At 48.9% G+C, this 20,707-nt stretch overlaps 2 protein-coding genes across 3 annotated transcripts in view; one reads left to right on the forward strand and one right to left on the reverse strand.

The window, feature by feature from the left end:
• Nucleotides 1–5,014, forward strand: part of CCDC60 (coiled-coil domain containing 60) — a 51,244-nt gene extending 46,230 nt beyond the window's left edge. Inside the window, exons 13-16 of the mRNA XM_028709267.2 lie at nt 338–448; nt 848–979; nt 1,707–1,896; nt 4,092–5,014. Coding sequence (XP_028565100.2) covers nt 338–448; nt 848–979; nt 1,707–1,896; nt 4,092–4,199 — 541 coding nt within the window. The 3' untranslated portion in view covers nt 4,200–5,014. The remainder of the gene's footprint in view (nt 1–337; nt 449–847; nt 980–1,706; nt 1,897–4,091) is intronic.
• Nucleotides 5,015–5,534: 520 nt separating this feature from the next.
• Nucleotides 5,535–20,707, reverse strand: part of GCN1 (GCN1 activator of EIF2AK4) — a 75,932-nt gene continuing 60,759 nt past the window's right edge. For both annotated transcript variants that reach the window (XM_028709264.2, XM_028709263.2), the window contains exons 48-58: nt 18,991–19,134; nt 17,251–17,520; nt 16,132–16,245; nt 13,936–14,166; nt 12,794–12,987; nt 12,475–12,589; nt 10,957–11,053; nt 9,317–9,465; nt 9,060–9,167; nt 7,817–8,035; nt 5,535–6,227 (exon numbers count right to left, since the gene is read on the reverse strand). In XM_028709264.2, coding sequence (XP_028565097.2) covers nt 6,102–6,227; nt 7,817–8,035; nt 9,060–9,167; nt 9,317–9,465; nt 10,957–11,053; nt 12,475–12,589; nt 12,794–12,987; nt 13,936–14,166; nt 16,132–16,245; nt 17,251–17,520; nt 18,991–19,134 — 1,767 coding nt within the window. In that variant the 3' untranslated portion in view covers nt 5,535–6,101. The remainder of the gene's footprint in view (nt 6,228–7,816; nt 8,036–9,059; nt 9,168–9,316; nt 9,466–10,956; nt 11,054–12,474; nt 12,590–12,793; nt 12,988–13,935; nt 14,167–16,131; nt 16,246–17,250; nt 17,521–18,990; nt 19,135–20,707) is intronic.

The following is a 20,707-nucleotide window of genomic DNA, read 5'->3' on the forward strand; positions in this document are numbered from 1 at the left end:
TCCCATTCTTTATAGTATATAGTATGGAACTCGCTCTCCCACAAGGTGTGGCAATGGTTTTAAGAGAGGATGAGACCAATTCATGGAGGATCAAGCTATCTGTGGCTGCTAACTATATTCTTCCAGTTCCATTGTCCCAGGCGGTGTGCATCTGAATACCCATTGCTGTGAATCTCAGGCAAGGGGAGGGTTTTCCAACCCAAGCCCTTTTGTTTGCCCCAGAGAGGTCCGTTTCCCAAACTGGCCAGCTTGGGCAGATAAACTGGGCCTACCCTTCTTCCACCTGTCTAGAGATCTGGAGCCTGTGGGTTTATCCCTCTGCCTCTCTCGCCTCTAGCCTCTTCCTTAAAAGGAAAGAGCAGACTTTCCAGAACATGAAGGATATCTTCCACGAGGTGGCCCACGAGTCTGCTTTCAGGCTGCACGATCAACTGGACATCCTAGAGAGGTAAATCATATTTCGTCTTCCATCTTGGTAATGAGCCCGAGCCCAGAACTAGGGCTGGGCATTGTCTGGTTATCGACATCGTGATATATCGCCACCTAAACATTATGATGCACCGATATATCACAATGTCCGAAATAACAGTGTGACTATGTAGAGGCAAACAGGGTAATGTCCTGGCAACTGCTACTACTTAGGGAAACTGTCCCCCTGCATCCCCGCTAAAAACCCCTCCCGTTTTTACTCTGCGGCTCCCAGCTTCAGCCCTGCCTGTGCTGCGTCCCTATGGCCCTGTCCCCAGAACAGGGCAGATTTGAACTTGCAGCTGGGTGGGAGCTGGCAATCACACGTTGCTCAGAGGGTTCACTTTAAAAAACAACAACACGTGAGCTAAATTGGCAGGAGGCGAGAAGAGAAGAGCACGAGGAAGTACCTGTGCCTGAGTCGCATCACCAAGTTCCGAAAAGATCTCGAGCGGATGAGGCAGTCGATGGTGGGGACGGAGCCGGAACAAGACGCTGAGTCCGAGAACTGGTGAGGAAACGGGTAAAGGGGCTTAAAACCAGAGCGCTTTGCCATGGGGAGAGTGCAAAACAAGGTACTGGCATCAGGAGCCAACTTCCTAAGAACCTTGGCACTTGCATTTAAAAAACAAAACCCAAAGTTTCTGGCTTGTCAGGAGGCAGTTGAAAGCACAGAGGCATTTACAGGTGACCTCCAGGAGTCCAGGAATCTGAGCAGTCACAGGAAGTCGCTTCTCAGTGAGCAGCAGGCATGTAAAAAAAAATTCCAGCAGGATAACAATATGCAAAAACGGTGGACAAGGTGTTTTAAAACCAGGAAGTGGGCAGAGTTCTGCCCTACCATCTCAGTTTCCAGTAGGCAGGTGGATATGGCTGGATAGGTTTTGCCATTTCCCATCTTAGGATTTTGCAGCCTTAAGACACCACCTTGCGGACCTGTCATGGGCATTTGGTGGGTGGGAAAGAAACTGTTTGACATACAGTTGCTCTCCATCACATTGTGGAGGAAATGCCATCTTGGAAGACCCTAACACAATGTTTTCCAAACTTGGGTCTCCAGCAGTTTCTGGATTACAACTCCTATCATCCCTAGGTAGCAACCCCAGTGGTCAGGGATGATGGGAATTATCGTCCGAAATCAGCTGCAGACCCAGGTTTGGGAAACACTGGCCTAACAGCTCACCACAAGCTGTCCAGGACACTTGCGTTGAAATGCCTGTTTTCGTATCTGTTCCAAGGTTCTCCACTTTGCTGGCCAGGATCCCAGATGACGTCAAGAGAGACCACCGTACCCAGAAAGTCCTAAAGAAACTGGAGAGGTTTGCGAGGAATCCGGACTTGCGCATCCGGCCGCCTACCTTCCTGAAAGTGTTGGGGGAGCTTCGGATCTGGGAAATCTGCTCTCCGGACATCTGCGCAGCTGTGGAGGTGAGAGATGCGAAAGGGCCGAGAGAGCCCAAGGCAGATTTGCTCATCCCTGAGCTTCTCCATGACGAGAGAAAACAAATTCAGTTCATTAGGCTCTAGCTCAAGGATCCTGGTAAGAAATCTTTGGCCTTCTGGGAGGGATGCTGTGCTCTGCGGGCCTCTGCTTCTATCCAGAATGATTTAGATTACCTTTTTAAACGTGCTCAGAGGGCTCCACGTTTGTTTTATTGGAGCAATCGGTACAAAGCCTCTGCAAGATCGGTCAGCGTTATTATTGACATCTTGCAAAGGAGAGAGCTGAGAGAGAGGCGTTTCCTCCTCTCCTCTCTCTATATAAATCCTGGAAGCTCAAGGAGGGTCGCACAGTGGAATTGATCTAGGGTAAGATTAGCATGGACAATTTCACATAGTGCACCATTGAACTCCCAGGATGAAAAATATACCCCCAAAGGCCTATCAAGTCCAGCATCTTTCCTGTGCTCATTGTGGCCAAGCAGATCCCCTTTCTTAACCCTGGGTCCCCAGATGTTGTTGGACTACAACTCCCCCCTTCCTCTGGGCTCTGTCTCCTGTCCTAGGTAATTGAGGATGCGGCGGGCTTGGAGCTGCTTCAGTACCACCTCGAGAGGAGAACACCTGAGTTTGCTAAAGAACCACCCGAGGCAAAAGGGGGCAGGGGGAGTCTTGGACAGCAGAGGAATACTATTTCCCGTTTGTCTCGAGTGCCTCCGGGTGCATGAGAACAGAGAACATCCAACAAAAGATATCCAATACAGTTCCTTTCACATAAGTGCCGTGGTCCTGCAGGCTTGTTTTTAGAAGCTGCTCACACACCCCTCTCCTTGGGTACAAGCAATTTTGGCAGGTGGAGAGGAGGGGGACGACCTTGTGTGGGAAAAGAGCCCAAGGGTCCTTGTGTTTTTTTCTTGTTTATACACACAGCCTCTTGAATCTGCTTTTAGGTTTAAAGGAAAAAGGAAATTTGGGGGAAGATGATGCACACACACCCTACATTCGCCCTCAATTGTATATTTAACTCACCTTGTGCTGGATTTACTTGTTTAGACTGACAAGGTATTGAAGGGAGGTAAATCTGCAACTAGGAGAGTTTCCTGACCAGTCCTGAACAAATGACTAGATGAGTGTGATTTGGATCTGCAGGGAACAACCGCAGGAGCTGCCTCTTACCAAGTCAGACCCTTGGGCCCATCTAGCTCAGTAATGTCCACACTGATTGGCAGCAGCTCTCCAGAGTTTCAGGCAGGGCCCTACTTGGGAGACAGCAGGATTTGAACTTGGGATCTTCTGCAGTTGCCCTACCACTGAGCTACAACTCTCCCCTGCTGCTGAACTAGTGGAGGTGCAGCTAGAGGGCTATAGCAGCAGAGGCAAAGGGAACCCTCACCTTCCCTGGAGTCCAGAGTCCAGCCTTGTAGCTCGTAAGCCAGATCTCCCACCAGGGTGACATTGCAGCAGGAATGATGTACCACTACCAAACCCACCTTCCACTTACTTGTCCCTCAACCACAAACTCGTTTTGTTTCCGGCAATTCAAACAATACCAGTGCCAATTCCACCAATTGCTGCCCATTTGGCTTCCAGTAACCTGGTTAGGAGGACCCGTTCCTATAAGATATCCACCCAATAGATGGTGGGGAAACTAGTGTGGAGCCTAATCGCTCCTAATTGGGCTGTTTTTAAAAAGGATGCAAGTTCCAGGTCTTGTGCAAAACCTCTTCATCACTTTTGCGCAAGACCTCACTCTTATTATTTCAGGAAATGAAATGGGCATTTGCCTGTTGCCCCCCTGAAAAAAGCAGACACTTCCGTTTTGCCCGGTGTGAAGCACGATGGCCGAGGCTGGTAACACTTGCCATTGTGCTCTTCCTGGAGATTTTTGTTTATAAAAGATGTATACATGCAAAGGTATAGCAACAACCTCATGCATGTAAACAGCAGAACAAAAAAACAAACCAGAATGGTATTATCAGAGTTCAAGAGCAAATTCCAGCCAGGCAAGAAGCACTCAAGGAAGGTGCAAAGCAGGACAGGTGAGGGCTTAGTTACTAAGGCCAGATAGAGAACCCTAGAGAGCCACATTTGGCCCCTGGGCTAAAGGTTTTTCACTCCTGCTCTGTGGCCTGTATGTTTCTCCTTTACAACCTGTCACACATTCCCTCTCGCCTCTTTCTTAGTTCCTGCGTGAATATATTGTGGAGATGCCCATGGACGATTACAAACAATGGTTACAGTCTCGAGTGACAATCCCTAAGCGAGCACACAGCGCTCCACCGATATGCTGAAAGCCCCCCTCCCCGCAAGGGCCGGGTCGAAAAGACTAAGGACAAAGGCTTCATTTTTTATATATATAAAAAAAAGAAATCAGACACGTGCTGAGAAAGAGCTGGATGAAGCCGACACCTGGAGTGTCTACTTGGAGAACTGTACTCTTGCTCATACGCCTGGAATGATGCGTGGCGAGGGCCCAAGGGCCACACTCTAGAACCCTCTCAAAAGGCTGGAATTGCTCATTCTCAGAAAGGTTCATTTGGAATTGCATCACCATCGCTTGCAGCTGCAGGCTCAAAATGACAAGGAAGAGAATTGAACAGCCAAAGCCATTTTAACTTTTAGATGTTTAATTTAATTTGGGACAGGAGGCATGGAATTACGTGCCTGTGGCAACCTGCAGTTTAGTGAAGGGAGCAGATCCCTTTGCTTGTGGTGATCAGCTCTCTCTGCTGAAAGGGAGCAGATCCCTTTGCTTGTGGTGATCAGCTCTCTCTGCTGAAAGGGAGCGGATCCCTTTGCTTGTGGTGATCAGCTCTCTCTGCTGAAAGGGAGCGGATCCCTTTGCTTGTGGTGATCAGCTCTCTCTGCTGAAAGGGAGCAGATCCCTTTGCTTGTGGTGATCAGCTCTCTCTGCTGAAAGGGAGCAGATCCCTTTGCTTGTGGTGATCAGCTCTCTCTGCTGAAAGGGAGTGGATCCCTTTACTTGTGGTGATCAGCTCTCTCTGCTGAAAGGGGCAGTTCTGAGGCTTCAGACCAATGCCAGCATTTGCAAATGTTTTGTTATTTCTGTATGCTTTGAATTATTAAAAAAATTGTTTTAGCAGTAGGCTTCTCATCCAGTTAGTAGAGCATTAGACTCTTAAGCTCAGGGTTGTGTGTTTGAGCCCCATATTGGGCAAGACTCCTGCATTACAGGGGGTTGGACTAGATGACCCTCGTGGTCCCTTTGAACTCTACAATTCTATGATATACTGAGCTTCCACTTAGGGATCCAGTATCTGCAGATGGGATTTACTCGTTCATCAGATAACACACCTTGTCTCCTACTGCCATCTTCTGTACAAGAGAGGATCTTACCGAACAACCTTGCACGTGATTTTTAAGCCGGGCTGGTGGTATTTCAAAGGTCAGTGCTCATGATCTCACCAACCGACAGAGAGGAAAACGAAAACCTTGCTAAGGCATTTGCTAAAAATGATTTCACTATCCAGTGAAAGTCCTTATGAGCCTGGAAGCACATCACTGGATTCTAGAAAACCACAAGTAGCTCTTTTTAATGAATTACAGCAAGCCATATCTGTGCCGTGCTGAAGTGCGCATCTGCAAATAATGCTTTAGCACCACAGTTTCGTTTCAAAGCTTTTTATTAAACTGCCACCCAAACAGCCTAATTTTCATCCCCCTTTCCCCTCTAATTTCTGAGGCTCTTTAAATTAAGTTTTGATTTACAGAATTTGCAGCCCCCTGAGCTACAACAACAGCAAATCAGCAGTACATCAAAACAAACTGCTCAACTTCCACAGAACTCTTTAATTCCACTTACACAGAGTGGGAATTGCTCCTTTAACACAAAGGTGGGGAGGGAGATTCACAACAGGACCAACTATCAATTACCGGTTCACAATTGATAGGACTCCTTCACCATGTAATTCTGTGTTAAAAAAAAAAAATTAAAGTAGGGGGAGCCAAATTCTATTTATTTATTTACTTAACCTATCAGAACTCTTATTAAGGCTATTCTGGTTTACTTCTTTATTAAAATACTCCGGAAGCCCTTTTTTCTTTGTTTTCCATAAGCGCCCATCAGAATTTAGCATTTTCGAAAATGAAAACATTTCCACTGGTGTTTTGAGCTGTAATGTTGATGCAGTGATGGGTAAGGAGGGCCACCTCTCCCTTCTGCGCCTTGAAAATCACGTCAGGATCGTGTCGTCAATCTGCTCAATGGAGTCGGCCTGGCTAGCGAGCTTCTTCAGGGATCGACGGCAGCTCTCGTTCAGCAGTTCCAGACTGGCGGCATCGAGGATCTTGGAGACGGACTGCAGGAAATAATTGTTATTAGAGGAAAGGGTGTGTGGTGTGGGAGGTGGGAGGTGGCCACGAAGCCTGCTTCTGTGGCTCATCATGGCGGCAGCTAATGCTCATTGGGACTGGCAGGGGGGAAAGCAAGGAGATCAGCAATAGGTGGAGCTAGAGCCATGGATGGGCACAGCCACCCTCTGACTGGTTGTAAGAAGAAGGTAGGCGGGTGGGGGACTGGCTAAGGGCAGGTGGGGATTGGTGGGGCAGTGCCCTGTTTGCCCAAATGGACCACAATCAGCACTATTAAAGCTAAGGCTAAGTGAAAACCCTCTTCCTCCTGTTCTGCGTCCAATTTACAAGTGGCAAACGAAAGCAGCGGTTAGGAATCTGGGGAGGCAGCAAACATTTCTGAACAGGCAGCAGCAGAACTTTCCATTCTATCCCTGTATACCTGAAGGAGCATCTCCATCCCCATTGTTCAGCCCGGACACTGAGGTCCAGCTCCGAGGGCCTTTTGGTGGTTCCCTCACTGCGAGAAGTGAGGTTACAGGGAACCAGGCAGAGGGCCTTCTTGGTAGTGGCACCAGACCTGTGGAACGCCCTCCCATCAGATGTCAAGGAAAGGCCGTATTTACTAGAGTCTAATGTGCCATCAAATCTAATACACCCCTCGATTTTCAGAAGCTTGAATACACAAACATAAATGTGCCGTCGAATCTAACGCGCACCTTAATTTTCGTGGCGCAATTTAGCCAAAAAAGGTGAGCATTTGATTTGAGTAAATACGGTAAATAACTATACAACGTTTAGAAGGCAACTGAAAGCTGCCCTGCGTAGGGACGCTTTTAATGTGTGGTGTCTTAGTAAAAAGGTAAAGGTACCCCTGCCCGTACAGGCCAGTCGTGTCCGACTCTAGGGTTGTGCGCCCATCTCACTTAAGAGGCTGGGGGCCAGCGCTGTCCGGAGACACTTCCGGGTCACGTGGCCAGCGTGACGAAGCTGCTCTGGCGAGCCAGCACCAGCGCAGCACACAGAAACGCCATTTACCTTCCTGCTATAAAGCGGTACCTATTTATCTACTTGCACTTAGGGGCGCTTTCGAACTGCTAGGTGGGCAGGAGCTAGGACCGAACGGCGGGAGCTCACCCCGCCGCGGGGATTCGAACCGCCAACCATGCAATCGGCAAGCCCTAGGCGCTGAGGCTTTTACCCACAGCGCCACCCGCGTCCGTCTGGTGTCTTACAGTGGTTTAATTTGTTGGAAGCTGCCCAGAGTGACTGGGGCAACCCAGTCAGATGGGCAGCATAGAAATTATAAATAATTATCATCCCTAAACAATGTGACACCGCGATGCGGCGTCATTCTGAGGGGGTAGCTGGAGGTGGGGGAATGGAGGTCCACAGTTCCGTATCAAGGGGGTGAGCAGAGAGGACAGAGGTCACACACTACAAAGGGCTTGGCTGGCGTTACCACCAGCACAGAACCGGGAGTGGGAGATTTTTACAACTTAGGAAGAAGATGCTTCTGCCAATTAGTAGAGAGCGTGAGGAAGGGAGGGGAGAGGGGGAAGAGAAACTGACTTCCTCCTCCAAGATGGGCCAATACCTGAAGCACTTCCTCGCCCTCTCGCATCTTCAGGAGGTTGACGATGGCCTGGTCGCTGTAGGCCCTGACGCTGGTGTTCTTGTCTTTTGTATTGTCCAGAAGCGCTTTGAGGATGGGCTTCATGGTCTGGGGATCCAAGGGAGGGAGGGGGCTTTTGTTGGCCCACCAGAGCATCTTCTCTGCCACTAACTTGATGTCGCTGGATGGATTCTGAAGACACTGCAAGGGAAAACACACACACAAACTTCAGTTCCGAACAAGAAGCTAATTTTTACTAACAAAACAATTCAACACAAACAACTACAGGTTGTCCTTAGAAAGAATTATGATATTTACAAGTTACAATTCAGAATTAAAAGCAGTGAAAACACATTACAGTCACAGGACACCTGCCGTCAGAAAACAGTCAGTGGTGGCAACAGGCCTGTCAGAAGAAAAAAGTGTTTGTGTGCCCGCAAAAGGAAAACGAAAAAGGGGCCAGCCTAGCCTCCAGTGGAAGGGAGTTCCCAAGTCTGGGAGCAGCCACTGAGAAGACCTCTCTCCTAGGCAATAGCTAGGGGATAATACAAATGACTTCATTGTATCCTGATACAATTTCCTTCTTCTGACACACTCGGCACCTCTTGGCCTCCTGGCTCTCACCCAGGACTCCCAACTCCCCATCCTGGCCCCAAGCAAACTCATACATCACCCCGCTAAATCTCACAATGAAGAAGGTTCCTAGAACCTGCTGGTATCGCTCAAGCCTCTTGCTCTAGGGCAGGACAATCTAACTTTTTATACCAAGTGGGCTGCAAGAGTAGTTCAACATGGAAATGGGGGGCTGCACACTGCCTTGTTCTGCTAGGTTGGGGGCGGAGAGCGAGGTCAAAATTTGACACCCCCCTCAACCCTCAATGCTGCCTTCCCAAAGCTGGATTAAACACTGTGCCAGGCTTTTGGAAGGAGGCATGAGGCTCTGGCAGGGTCCTAGAGCCCCCCCCCCCACATTTCCCCAAAGCTGGGGTGTCAAATTTTGCTGCGGTCCGCCATGAAAAAGGCGTCAAGGGCTACATGTGGCCCTCAGGCCGTGCATCGGACCACTCTGCTCTAGGTCTTACATGCAGGCTCTTTGTACACAGCAAGGAAGGAGCCAGCAAAGGACAGGCCACAGTCCTGTGCTCATCCAAACCACATCTGGCTGGTTCCTGGAAAGCAGATCTCTGATTACCAGCAAAGTCTATACATTCAGAAAGGGGCTCACCTTAATGAAGAGGTTGGAGAGTTTGGCGGGCAGATTTCCCCCACTGGCTTCTATGTGGTACTTCATCAGGAAACCCATCCCTCTGATGCCACTGATCGCGATTGGGATCTGGAGAAGAAGAAGCAGGAAAGTGACATTCGGAACTCCTTGCCACTGGACCTCACAACCTCGAGGCGGTACTCATTTTGTCTTTCAGATCAGGGCCTCCCGGTTTTAAGGCCTAACACCCGACAGCCATGCTGGAAGGAGACGCTTACCCGATCCGCAGTAGTATTGCTAAAGATCATTTCATGGACGCTGTTGCTGTATTTGGGGGCGCACACTCTGCCGGGGGCCACGCTGACAGCCACGGAAAGCGCCAGGCTGCGCCCGTGCCGCACCATCCAGTCAATGCCAGAGACGTCCGCTGCAGGAGTGAAGGAAGAGAGTTTCTGAGCCTGGCATCAGGGCAACACTTCCTCTCCCCCGCAAATCTGGATGGCACCTGTATTTTCAGGATGCCAATCATTTTAAAACAATGGTTCCTAAACTGGGTGGTACTGCCCCCTGGGATTACTGAAGGGGGCACAAAGAGGCAGGGGGGGTCACAGGAGGTGTAAATGGCTATCTGACTTTGAATAGCTGTTAGGACCACGATACCTCAAGGACCGCCTCTTTCCATATGAACCTACCTGGACCCTGAGATCATCTTCTGAGGCCCTCCTTCGTGTGCCGCCTCCTCGAGAGGTCTGAAGGGTGGCAACACAAGAACGGGGCCTTCTCTGCAGTGGCTCCCTGTCTGTGGAATGATCTCCCCAGAGAAGTTTGCCTGGCGCCTTCATTATACACCTTTAGGCGCCAGGCAAAAATGTTCCTTTTTAACCAGGCCTTTGGTTGATCCGATTTACATCCTATGCCCTTTTAAAATGGGGGGGGGGGGCTATTGGGTTGTTTTTATTTTTATTAGGTATTTTGTGGTCTTATATCTTGATTTTACTCTGTCAAATGCCCTGAGACCCCCTGGTATAGAGCAGTATATAAACTCAATCAATCAGTGATCAAGTTTGTCAATTTTGTTAAGTTAACTAAATAGTCTTAATTGCATACTGAATAAATGTGCAATTAATTGTTACTCTTTTGAATTTTATTGTGTTATTATCTTCCTTAGTGGGTTGTGGAAACTGCTATTTTGAACAATGCTTTTTTTAGAGGGTAGGGGGCACTGGGAATGTGTTTGTGCAAGCGAGGGGGCAATGGCCTGAAAAAGCTTTCCCAGTGTAAATTTAAAATCCGTAACTTAAGAACTGAACCAGGGCACTCCAACCAACTCAACCCCTAGCATGCCACCCAGTCTGAGGTCTGGGGCACTCCATTACATGCACAATGACAACAATCATAATAATTTTTACAGCCTCCTAGCGGACAGAGAAAGGGACGCGGGTGGCGCTGTGGGTAAAACCTCAGCGCCTAGGACTTGCCGATCGTATGGTCGGCGGTTCGAATCCCCGCGGCGGGGTGAGCTCCCATCGTTCGGTCCCAGCTCCTGCCCACCTAGCAGTTCAAAAGCACTCTTAAGTGCAAGTAGATAAATAGGTACCGCTTTATAGTGGGAAGGTAAACAGCGTTTCCGTGTGCTGCGCTGGTGCTGGCTCGCCAGAGCAGCTTCGTCACGCTGGCCACGTGACCCAGAAGTGTCTCCGGACAGCACTGGCCCCCGGCCTCTTAAGCGAGATGGGCGCGCAACCCCAGAGTCGGTCACGACTGGCCCATACGGGCAGGGGTACCTTTACCTTTACCTTAGTGGACAGAGAAGACAGTACTGTTTCCCCACCCAGGTCTGGACCACTCTATGGTGACAAGCTGAGAGGACACCTTTTCTGCTCCTGGGAATCATTCTGCACCCCCTGCCAAAGCATACCTAGCAGGTGATTCTGGAGAACGCTGCCAAGTTCTTCTTCCGACAGAAACGCGCACAGCTCTGCCAGGCAGCCAGCGGAGGCCATACGGGTGGCATCCTAAAAGGAAATATTTCAAGTAACATTGAGGCTTTCCAGCAAAACAGAGGTTCTAGCAGGAACACACTTGGGTTTCTCTAGGTTCTGTTCCTATACACTTAGTGCCTGGCAAAAGAATAGCATGAGGTCGCCCTCATACCAGATGCCGCCCCCCTTTGAGAGCTCTTTCGCAGTCACTCTCGTGTTAATCACTCGATTTTAAGGGGTGAGTTCATTTTGCGAAAGAAATGAAAAAAATGAATCGAGTGAGGCCCAGGGGGGAAAACAGGGAAGAGAGGACTTGTTGAAAGTCCTGGGAAACAAACTCATCTTGTATTAAGGTGGAGGTAAAGAAGATTGAGAGAAGACTCTCCAACCTTCCTGTCCTGTGCAGATCTGATGCTGGACTGGTACCCTTAGGGCTGCTGTTCTCACTTCTGCCTTCCCAACCTTGGGGGATGAGACATCTTTCCTCCCTCCCTCCCTCCCCCTACAGAGACAGAAGAACAAGCAGGGCTCTTTGCACCCCCCACCTTAGTTAGATGAAAATATCCTAGTTCTATCAACCAAGTATTTCCTTTAATAAACGTCCTCGTTTTCCTAAAGGCAAAGTCTCCATGTGATCGCATTCAGGGTATATAAAAGGTGCTGCTCTAAGTGGAGATTCATTGCTAAGCTCGACTTCAGCCAAGACCAAATTCTATCAAGTGCTGTTTATGCGGCCCTGAGCTCCTTGGAAGAACGGGAGGAGAAAAAGGTGGTAATATTTTTTTTGAACAAGCACACACAAAGCTGCCACGAGGCCCTTGGCCCATCTGTGACTACAACTAGCTGTGGCTCTCCAAGGCTGGAGGCAGCGTCCCTTTAGGCCATAGCTGAGCTATGAGCCTTCTCACAATATGGGGCAGATCAGCTTCCGCAAAAATCAATCTACCGTATACTGGAGTATAAGCCAACTTTTTCAGCACGTTTTTAATGCTGCAAAAGGCCCCCTCGGCTTATACTCGAGTGAGGGTCCTTTCAGGCTGCTCTTTCCTCCTCCACCTTTGCTGCTGGCGGCGGCAGCAGAGGAGGAACGAGCAGCCTGAAAGCAGCCCTTTTGGGCTGCTTGTTCTTCCTCCACTTATACAGTGGTACCTTGGCTTACATACGCTTCAGGTTACAGACTCTGCTACCCCAGAAATAGTACCTCGGGTTAAGAACTTTGCTTCAGGATGAGAACAGAAATCGGGCGGCAGCAGGAGGCCCCATTAGCTAAAGTGGTACCTCAGGTTAAGAACAGTTTCAGGTTAAGAACGGACCTCCAGAACAAATTAAGTTCTTAACCCAAGGTACCACTGTACTTGAGCCGCAAGTTTTCCCAGTTTTTTGTGCTAGAATTAGGTGCCTCGGCTTATATTCGGGTTCGCTTATACTCGAGTATATACAGTAATTAAAAATACCTCATCGTGTCCCAACATGCCCAGGAGCACCGTGGTGATGTTCTTCCTAACAGCAGCATCAACTTTAGCACCAGCGCTTTGAGTGACGAACCGCAAGGCCTGGAGCATCGTGTCCCTGGAAAGCAGCAAGAAACATTAGGTCCGCCAGCCGGTCAGGGACAATCACTTCCTTCAAGTCAAGCCTAAGCCTTGGAAATCCTGCCTGGGAGAAGTCCCTCGTCACAGGATACCCCTCCTGCCCCGAGCCAAGAGACAGGAAGCAACCACTCCACGTGGCTTCTGGTCCCCCGACACTTCAGCCCCCCAGAATCTCGCTTGCCTGATGCCGGAATCTTCGCTGGTTCGGATGCCGTTCAGCAGCTCGGTGAAGAGTGGGTCGACTTTGGCATGCATGGCAATCAGCTTCCCCAGGGCGTCGGCGGCCTTCAGGCGGACGATGCGGTTGGGGTCTTGCAGCGCCTTCGTGAAGGTGGTTTGCAGCTGGGGCAAGAACGGCTTCAGAGCAATGCCCACCTGTAACGTGTCGGAGAAAGCACATCAGCAGAGCTGGCGGCAAAAAAGCGTGACTGCCGCTTCCAAGAAAACATGGCAGCCCATCAATTCTCTGGTTTCTGATTCAAAGCCAACGCAAAAGAACGAAGCACAAAGAAGAGCCTTGTGGACTATTTTAAGCATAGTGGGCTCTTCCTGGAATCTCTGAGCGCACCCACGGGATTGCTTTAAAGGGCAACTTCCGAGGCTCAGACTCGTGGCCCTGAAATTAAGAGTCTCATGCTCTCCCGGCTGAGCCAGCCCAGCAAAAAGGGAGAACAGATACTTTCTTCTAGTCGCCTTTGGCAAGTAAGCATCTCTTAGAGGTGACTAGGCCAGGAAATGTGATTTTAAAAAACTAAATGTCTCTTTTTTATGTATATGCTTTTTATTAGCTTATTATTACAACACAAACACACACAACAAACATACTTTTTAAAAAAAAAATACAGATACAAAACAAATAATAAACGTATATCCATATTTCAATTCTTATTCTTTTCTAATTGACTTCCTTCATCCTCAACGTGGGTCTAATGTCATATTTGGTAAGCAGTTTCTTTCTCATTTCCTTTTTCCAACTTTTCTCTATATTTTATACTTTTACACCCTATTTTGTTTTGCAAAAATCACTCAAAGCAATTTGAGTAAAGGTCTCTCTTTCAGGCTACAAATCATTAACATGGGGGTCTGTTGTGGGACAGCAATCTTGTGATTTCTGTTGGCTTGTTTGCCAGGCTGATCTTACTGGGGCTGCTCCTCAAGGTTACGGCACTAGAGGTCTGCTGTGAGTAGGAAAGCTGGAGGAAAGAAGCACGCAGCTTCTACGCAGGGCTCCTCAACCTCCAATCCAGAGGATCTCATTCTGATAATACCGTTCTCAAAAGGTTTCTCAACGCACAGCGACTGCCCAAAGCGTTTGCCACTTACCTTCGCCAGCAGAAGGCTTAGTGTCTCAAGAAGAGCCACCTTGACGTTCCAGCTGAACCGGTCTCCCAAGATACGGATGAGCGGCCCCGTAATGCTCACGACGGAGGGCTTCAGGGCTTCGGCCGAGGTCAGCTTGATCACAAGCCCCAGCGCCTTGGCCGCCTCCTCCTTCTGCTCCGAGCTGCCCGTCAGGACTCCCTCCCGAAGCACAGGAAGGATGGATGTCACGCCCTGTGTAAAAAAAAAAGGAGGGGGGGACAAGACAAGTGGGAAAATAAATGAAGAAGGAAGTCGTAAGAGTTTTGAGTTTTATATTGTGATTTTATGTTGTAACTGTCCTGAGACCCACAGGTATAGGGCGATATACAAATAATAATAATAATATCATCATCAAACCTTTTATTGGCATCACATACAAACATCCAAAACAAATCAATACAGAATTCCCCAGTGGCACAAAACATTTGCTAAAAGAAAGGAGGCAGAGCAGTCTATCGTCACATCTCTAGGTCTCCAGGGAGATCAGACGTCTGCAGTGTATTTCGACAACAAAAAAACAAATAGAGATATTTAGCTTGGTGAGCTCCTGGTCATACCCCAGTAATACAAAATGTATGACCTCCAACTCTGGTTTACATTTGGGGATACAGAGTTGATCTAGAAATTGCTGACGGAGATCAGCATATAGTTTACAATTAAGAACCATATGTGTAAGGGTTTCCACCAGGTGGTCTTCACATGGGCAAGTTCTTTCTCCTTCCACCCTGCCTGAGAACCTTCCCCAAAGGAGGTTTGATGGATTTGAATTAAACCTGGCCAGCGAAAATGCCATTCGTTCTTGAGGGTTAAGCAGAAATTCAAGGTAATTGTGGTTAGTTTCATGTGCCCAAGAAAGTTGAAAATAAAGAGGGGAAATAAATTAATAATAATAATAATAATAATAATAATAATAATAATAGTCCCTTTATGCTCTGCTCAGCTGGTGGGGGAGAGCAAGCAGAGAAAGGGAGACCTCGGTCTGCTCCTAAGGGGGCCATATTCACTTCTCTCTGCTTTGCCTTCTCTTGACCAGAGAGGGGTTTTCTTTTGCGATTCCAGTGGTGTCCCTATCCAGGTGTGTGGGCCAAATGTGGCTCTCCAGGCTCCTCTGGCTGGCTTTCAGGGCTCTCCCCTGGACCTGCACCCCCCTTAGCCACGCCCTCTTCCCCAGGCCTCACCCCTCAATGACCCTGCTCTGCACCCTCAAGTGTTTTTTGCCTGGCTGGAAAGTGTCCCTGAATTCTGACCATGTGTCTTTCTTGCCTGGATGGAGGACAGAGAGGGGCATGTGAGTGTGGGGTAAGATAGCTTCCTGAACAATGGTACAATCTGCACCCATTTCTCTGCCCACTTTTGCCTCTGGCTCTACCCACCCATCACTGGCCATGCAGCCCTTGGGTTGAAAGATGTCTCCCACCCCTGCTCTAGTCAGCCAACTAATCATCCTGCCTGCCTTTTCAAGGAAGTCCCTTGACCAGAGGTTTTCAACCTTTTTTTATTCCACGGCTCCCTTAACCAACTCCATTCTTTCTGCAGCACCCCTGTGGGGCTCAGGATCCCAGTTCTGTCACCCCTTGCCTGCAGAGCTGGCAGCCCCTCACCCTTTTTTGAACACCCTCCCTTGTGGAGTATTCACTCAGCCTCTTCTCCCTTCTCCTTGGGAGTCCTCCGGGCAGCTGCTGCAGCCGTCCCTGAGCTGCCTGCCCCTGCCCCAAAGAGAGGTGCCTCCTCACAACTCCCCACAGGGGCCTGGGAAGCACCCCCTGACGGTCACCTGTGGAGCTTGTAGCCAGGGCTGCTGCAACACACAACTGTGCAAGTGTTTGGGAGGCAGAGACACGAGAGGGCATCAGAAGAAGGGAGGGAAGGAAAGAGGGGCAGAGGCCAGTGTTGCCTGCAGCACCCCTGACCATCATTCAAGGTGTACCCCAGGGTGCCACTGCCCTTGACTACCACCACCACCCCAATTCTCTCCCTCTCGGGGCCAGAAGAAGGAAAAGATCACCTAGGCTGGCAGCCCTGCCTTGCACTCTTCTCAAGAGATTTTTGCGGGCTTAACAATAATAAAAACAGAAAAATGAACAATGGTTAAAAACCCAGAATAGAACAGGGATCACCGTAACATTCCAGGGTCCCACCAGAGCTCAGAGCTCTTACCTTTTTCACAATGCAGAACCCAGGGACGTGGTCTCCACCGGCATCATTGCCTACCATACGGATATCCCTGTGCAGATCCTCTATGAGAGCCAGCTGGTTGCCAGCATCTAATTTCTGGGGGAAGAAGCAGAGATAGGACTAGGATTAGCAGATACAGTGGTACCTCGGGTTACAGACGCTTCAGGTTACAGACTCCGCTAACCCAGAAATAGTACCTCGGGTTAAGAACTTTGCTTCAGGATGAGAAGAGAAATCGTGTGGCGGCAGCGGGAGGCCCCATTAGCTAAAGTGGTACCTCAGGTTAAGAACAGTTAAGAACGGTTAAGAACGGACCTCCGGAACGAATTAAGTTCTTAACCCGAGGTACCACTGTACAGCCCTAAACAACAACAAAAAGTGCCCATCTAGTCCAGCATTCTGTTTTCATAGCAGCTAACCAGATGCCCCAATTGGAAGTTCACAAGGAAGATCTGGTATTTCAGGGGTGTACTGCTTCCAGCGTAAGAACATAAGAAGAGCCTTGCTGCTGGATCAGGCCAATGGCCTATCTAGTCCAGCATCCTGTTCTCACTGTGGCCAACCAGATGCCTGTGGGAAACCCAAAAGCAGGACACCCCCCACCTGCAGTTTCCAGCAACTGGTCTTCAGAAGCATTGCTGCATCCAGTTGTAGAGGCAAAGCATATCCATCACAGCTAGCAGCCAACAGCGGAGGTAGAACAGGCACTAAGATCTGCTGGGGATGTCCTGCTTGTTATTCCAACTTTAGCTTCTGCTGGGCGGGTGATGATGTGAGACAGGGCCTTCCTGGTGGTGGCTGCCTTCCCTGCATCCCCGATTACAGAACTTACTCCCCAACAACATTCAGATGTTGCCCACACCCTCAAGAGGGTGCAAGGTGCAAACATTTTGCCCTTGGGAATGCAATCAACTTTCTTGTTGAATGCAGTTGCCTTAAACACAACATGGTAAAAATCCACCAACTGATTGATCGGAGATCACCTCTTCCAAGCATCTAACCAAACTCTAATTCAATTCAATTTTGATTTATCTCACTCAATTTTAATGTCCCTGAACCAATCACAGCATCATCATCCTCTCAGAAGCAACTGGCTCCTACCTTGGTGATGGCATTGAGAGCATCCCAGCTTTCGTTCAGAACCACGGTGTTTGTGTCGTTGAAGAGCCGGATCAGGCCCGAGACCAGGCTCCGCAGGTGGGCCGTGTAGTCGGCCTTCGTCTTGGAGCAGTAGATGTTGAGAATGACGGCGGCTGCCTGCCTCATCCCCACCTCGGGGCTGCGTGTCGCCTCCAGCAGGTCCTCAATTATAATCCTCTGCCCGGCCTCGTCCTCCACCGACAGGATGACCACCTGGCAGTTTGACATCTCCTGGGAAAGTAGCAACGGGTGTCCTGTTGGTTTTCGGCCGCAACTTTATCCTGGGAATGAGTCCTTCCCAAGATGGCGTGCCGGAGAACCCTTCTCCTTGCTGTCCAAAGCCTAAAGGAAATAGACCTCTTCTCCCCATTTAGTGAGCCCTCTTAAAGGTGGGATTTAGTCACACAGTTCAATGGACATATGAAGACCAAAAGGCAGTGGTGGTGGAGCGACATGTTTAGGGTTGGATTACTACAATTCACTTTCTGTGGGGCTGCAGCTGCTGCAGAATACAGTGGCTATGTTGCTTGTGGGGCCAGACTACTGCTGGGACGTAACTGCTTGCTTTGACTCGCTGCCAATCTATAACTGGGCCAAGTTCAAGGTGCTAGCACTAAAAATATAAGGACTGGTTACTTGAGAGACCACCTGAGTCTTATATACCCTATGGGAGAAACTCCAACAGACCACGTCCCAAAGATCTCAGAAGCCTCCTCTGGAGTAACTTGGAGCAGGACTTTTAGTGTGTCCATCCTTGTTCTGTTCCTGGCAAGACACGACAGGCATCCACTACCTGCACTTTCCAGAAACAACTGGAGATATTTTTGTTCCGACAGGTTTTCCCAGCTGAATGAATGGGTCTTTGCCACAAGTGTCCCCTTGTTGGGTTTTAGCCTTATTTTAAATGTATTGGTTGTTTTGGTGTCTTGATGGTTTCTAACCATCTTATATGTAAATCACCTTGAGACAGCGGTTTAGAAAGCAATTGATAAATTCAATGGTAATGGTAATGATGTCACAGAAATGATACAAATCCTCTATCGCTGGCAATGACCGACTGGCAGTCTTCTCTGTCCCTCCCCAGCTTCTCTGTTCCTGTGCCACCTTCTACTTGCAACATCACTGCCAGCATCCTTCACCAACCCAGTGCGCTACTGCTGCTTTGGACTAGAATTCCTATCAGTGCCAGACTCTAGCTGGGGGTCCAGCATGGAGTAGTGGTTTAGACTAGGACCTGGAAGAGACCAAGGATCAAATCCCCACTTGGCTATGGAGATCGCTGGGTGTGAGTTGGACCAGTAACTGCCTCTTGGCCTAACCTACCTCACAGGGTTGTTGTGGGGATTAAAGGAGGAGGTGTGAACCATGTATGCCACCTTGAGCACACTGGAGAAAATGAAATACCGTATTTTTCGCTCTATTAAGACATACCAGACCACAAGACGCACCTAGTTTTTGGAGGAGGAAAACAAGAAAAAATATATTCTGAATCTCAGAAGCCAGAACAGCAAGAGGGATCGATGCGCAGCGAAAGCAGCAATCCCTCTTGCTGTTCTGGCTTCTGGGATAGCTGCGCAGCCTGCATTCGCCCCATAAGACGCACACACATTTCCCCTTACTTTTTAGGAGGGAAAAAGTGAGTCTTATAGAGCAAAAAATACGGTAGCTTCAGCTCATCTTTCTCTCCAAAAACATTCTTACCTGCTGCTCTTCGTTAGTCCCAAGCTTCCCCTTTAGCGCCGACATCATGGCAGGCAAGATCACGCCAAGGTGCCGGGTGAGAGCGTCGCCAGCCACAGATGAGAGGAAGGCCAGGACTCTGGTGTTTACAGGAGGAGAAATAAGCTAAGGGAAACAAGAAATTAGAAATAAGAAGAATACTTTATACTACTGACCTGTAACAGGGGTGGGGTGCCCTGCAGCCCTCCAGATGTTGTTGGACTACAACTCCCACCCTCCCTGGCTGGGGCTGATGGGAGATGGAGTCCGACAACAATGGGAAGGCTACAGGTTCCCCCATCTCTGTCTGACCTACAGCCTGGACATTGACTCCAGACACTGTTCTGTGACCCCAAATTCCCAAGGATGCTTTTGCACATCAACCAAGCAATAGGCTTGCTCTTGAGTGTGCATACTCAGAAGCATGGTGCCATATCGGGTAGAGTGTTGGCATACAGCGTGCGAGACCCAGATTAAAATTCCCGCTTGGCCCGCAAACAACAGCGGCAAGTGTATTGTTAACCCAGAAATGGAAGCCAGAAGAGATTCCGATGAAAGAAGAATGGCAAACAAAATTAATGGAGGATGCAGAATTAGATAAAATGACTGGGAGGATTCGAAACCTGCGGGACCAGAGATTTACAGAAGATTGGAAGAAATATACGAACTATTTGAAGAGCAACTGTAACCAACAAATTATGCTAGTAGGACTACAAGAAGCTGTGTTAAGGAGAAATGTATGAAGCATTGCAAATTAGAGAAAGAACAGTGATATTAGTTATGAGCTAAATGTAAATAAAGAAGTGGGAAGTGTGTATTTAGTGATTAGATTGGAAAATTTTCAGATGAGCTTGATGGAAGTCAAAAGAATTGTATAAGATGTTAAAACATGTCTGATTACTGTTGAAAATGATATGTTGAAAATTAATAAAAATATATTTTAAAAATTCCCGCTTGGCCACAACCTCGCTGAATGCTGCAAGAAGAGCCTTGCTGGATCAGACCAATGGCCTGTCTAGTCTAGCAACCTGTTTCCCATACAGGAAGCACACAAGCAGGACCTGAGCCCGTTAGCATTTCCCCAGCCATGTTCCCCAGCATACTGCCTCCGATTCTGGGGACAGCAACGCTGCCATCACAACTGGCAGTCGCTGGCACCTTTATCCTCTGTGAGCGAAGTCTAGTTCCCTTTCAAAGCTGTCCAAGTTGGTGGCCATCCCTACCTCTTGTGCATCAGTACATAGAGGCCTTGGGCCAGCTGCTGCCTAACCTACATTACGGGATGGGTGTCAGGATAAAACTGGGAGAGGAGAATCGTGCACTCCACCTTCAGCTCCGCGTAAGAAAAGTGGGAAATACATAAACAGCCAAATCCTGGCCCTCCGGAGCAGGCATAGGCAAACTCGGCCCTCCAGATGTTTTGGGACTACAACTCCCATCATCCCCAGCTAACAGAACCAGTGGTCAGGGATGATGGGAGTTGTAGTCCCAAAACATCTGGAGGGCCGAGTTTGCCTATGCCTGCTCTGGAGGGTCCACCTGCACCTGGGTAGGATTTTTCTTTCCTACCTGAGGGCCATATTCCCTCCTCAGGGCCAGATGTCAGCAGTAGGAGGGGCCAGAGGCCAAAGTGGGCAGGGCAACAAGACACACATATTTCCTTTGAATAGTAGACTACTTTCTACACACCCTTCTCTCT

Source organism: Podarcis muralis, chromosome 16 (genome assembly GCF_964188315.1).
Source record: "Podarcis muralis chromosome 16, rPodMur119.hap1.1, whole genome shotgun sequence".
In the NCBI taxonomy this organism is placed as follows: domain Eukaryota; kingdom Metazoa; phylum Chordata; class Lepidosauria; order Squamata; family Lacertidae; genus Podarcis; species Podarcis muralis.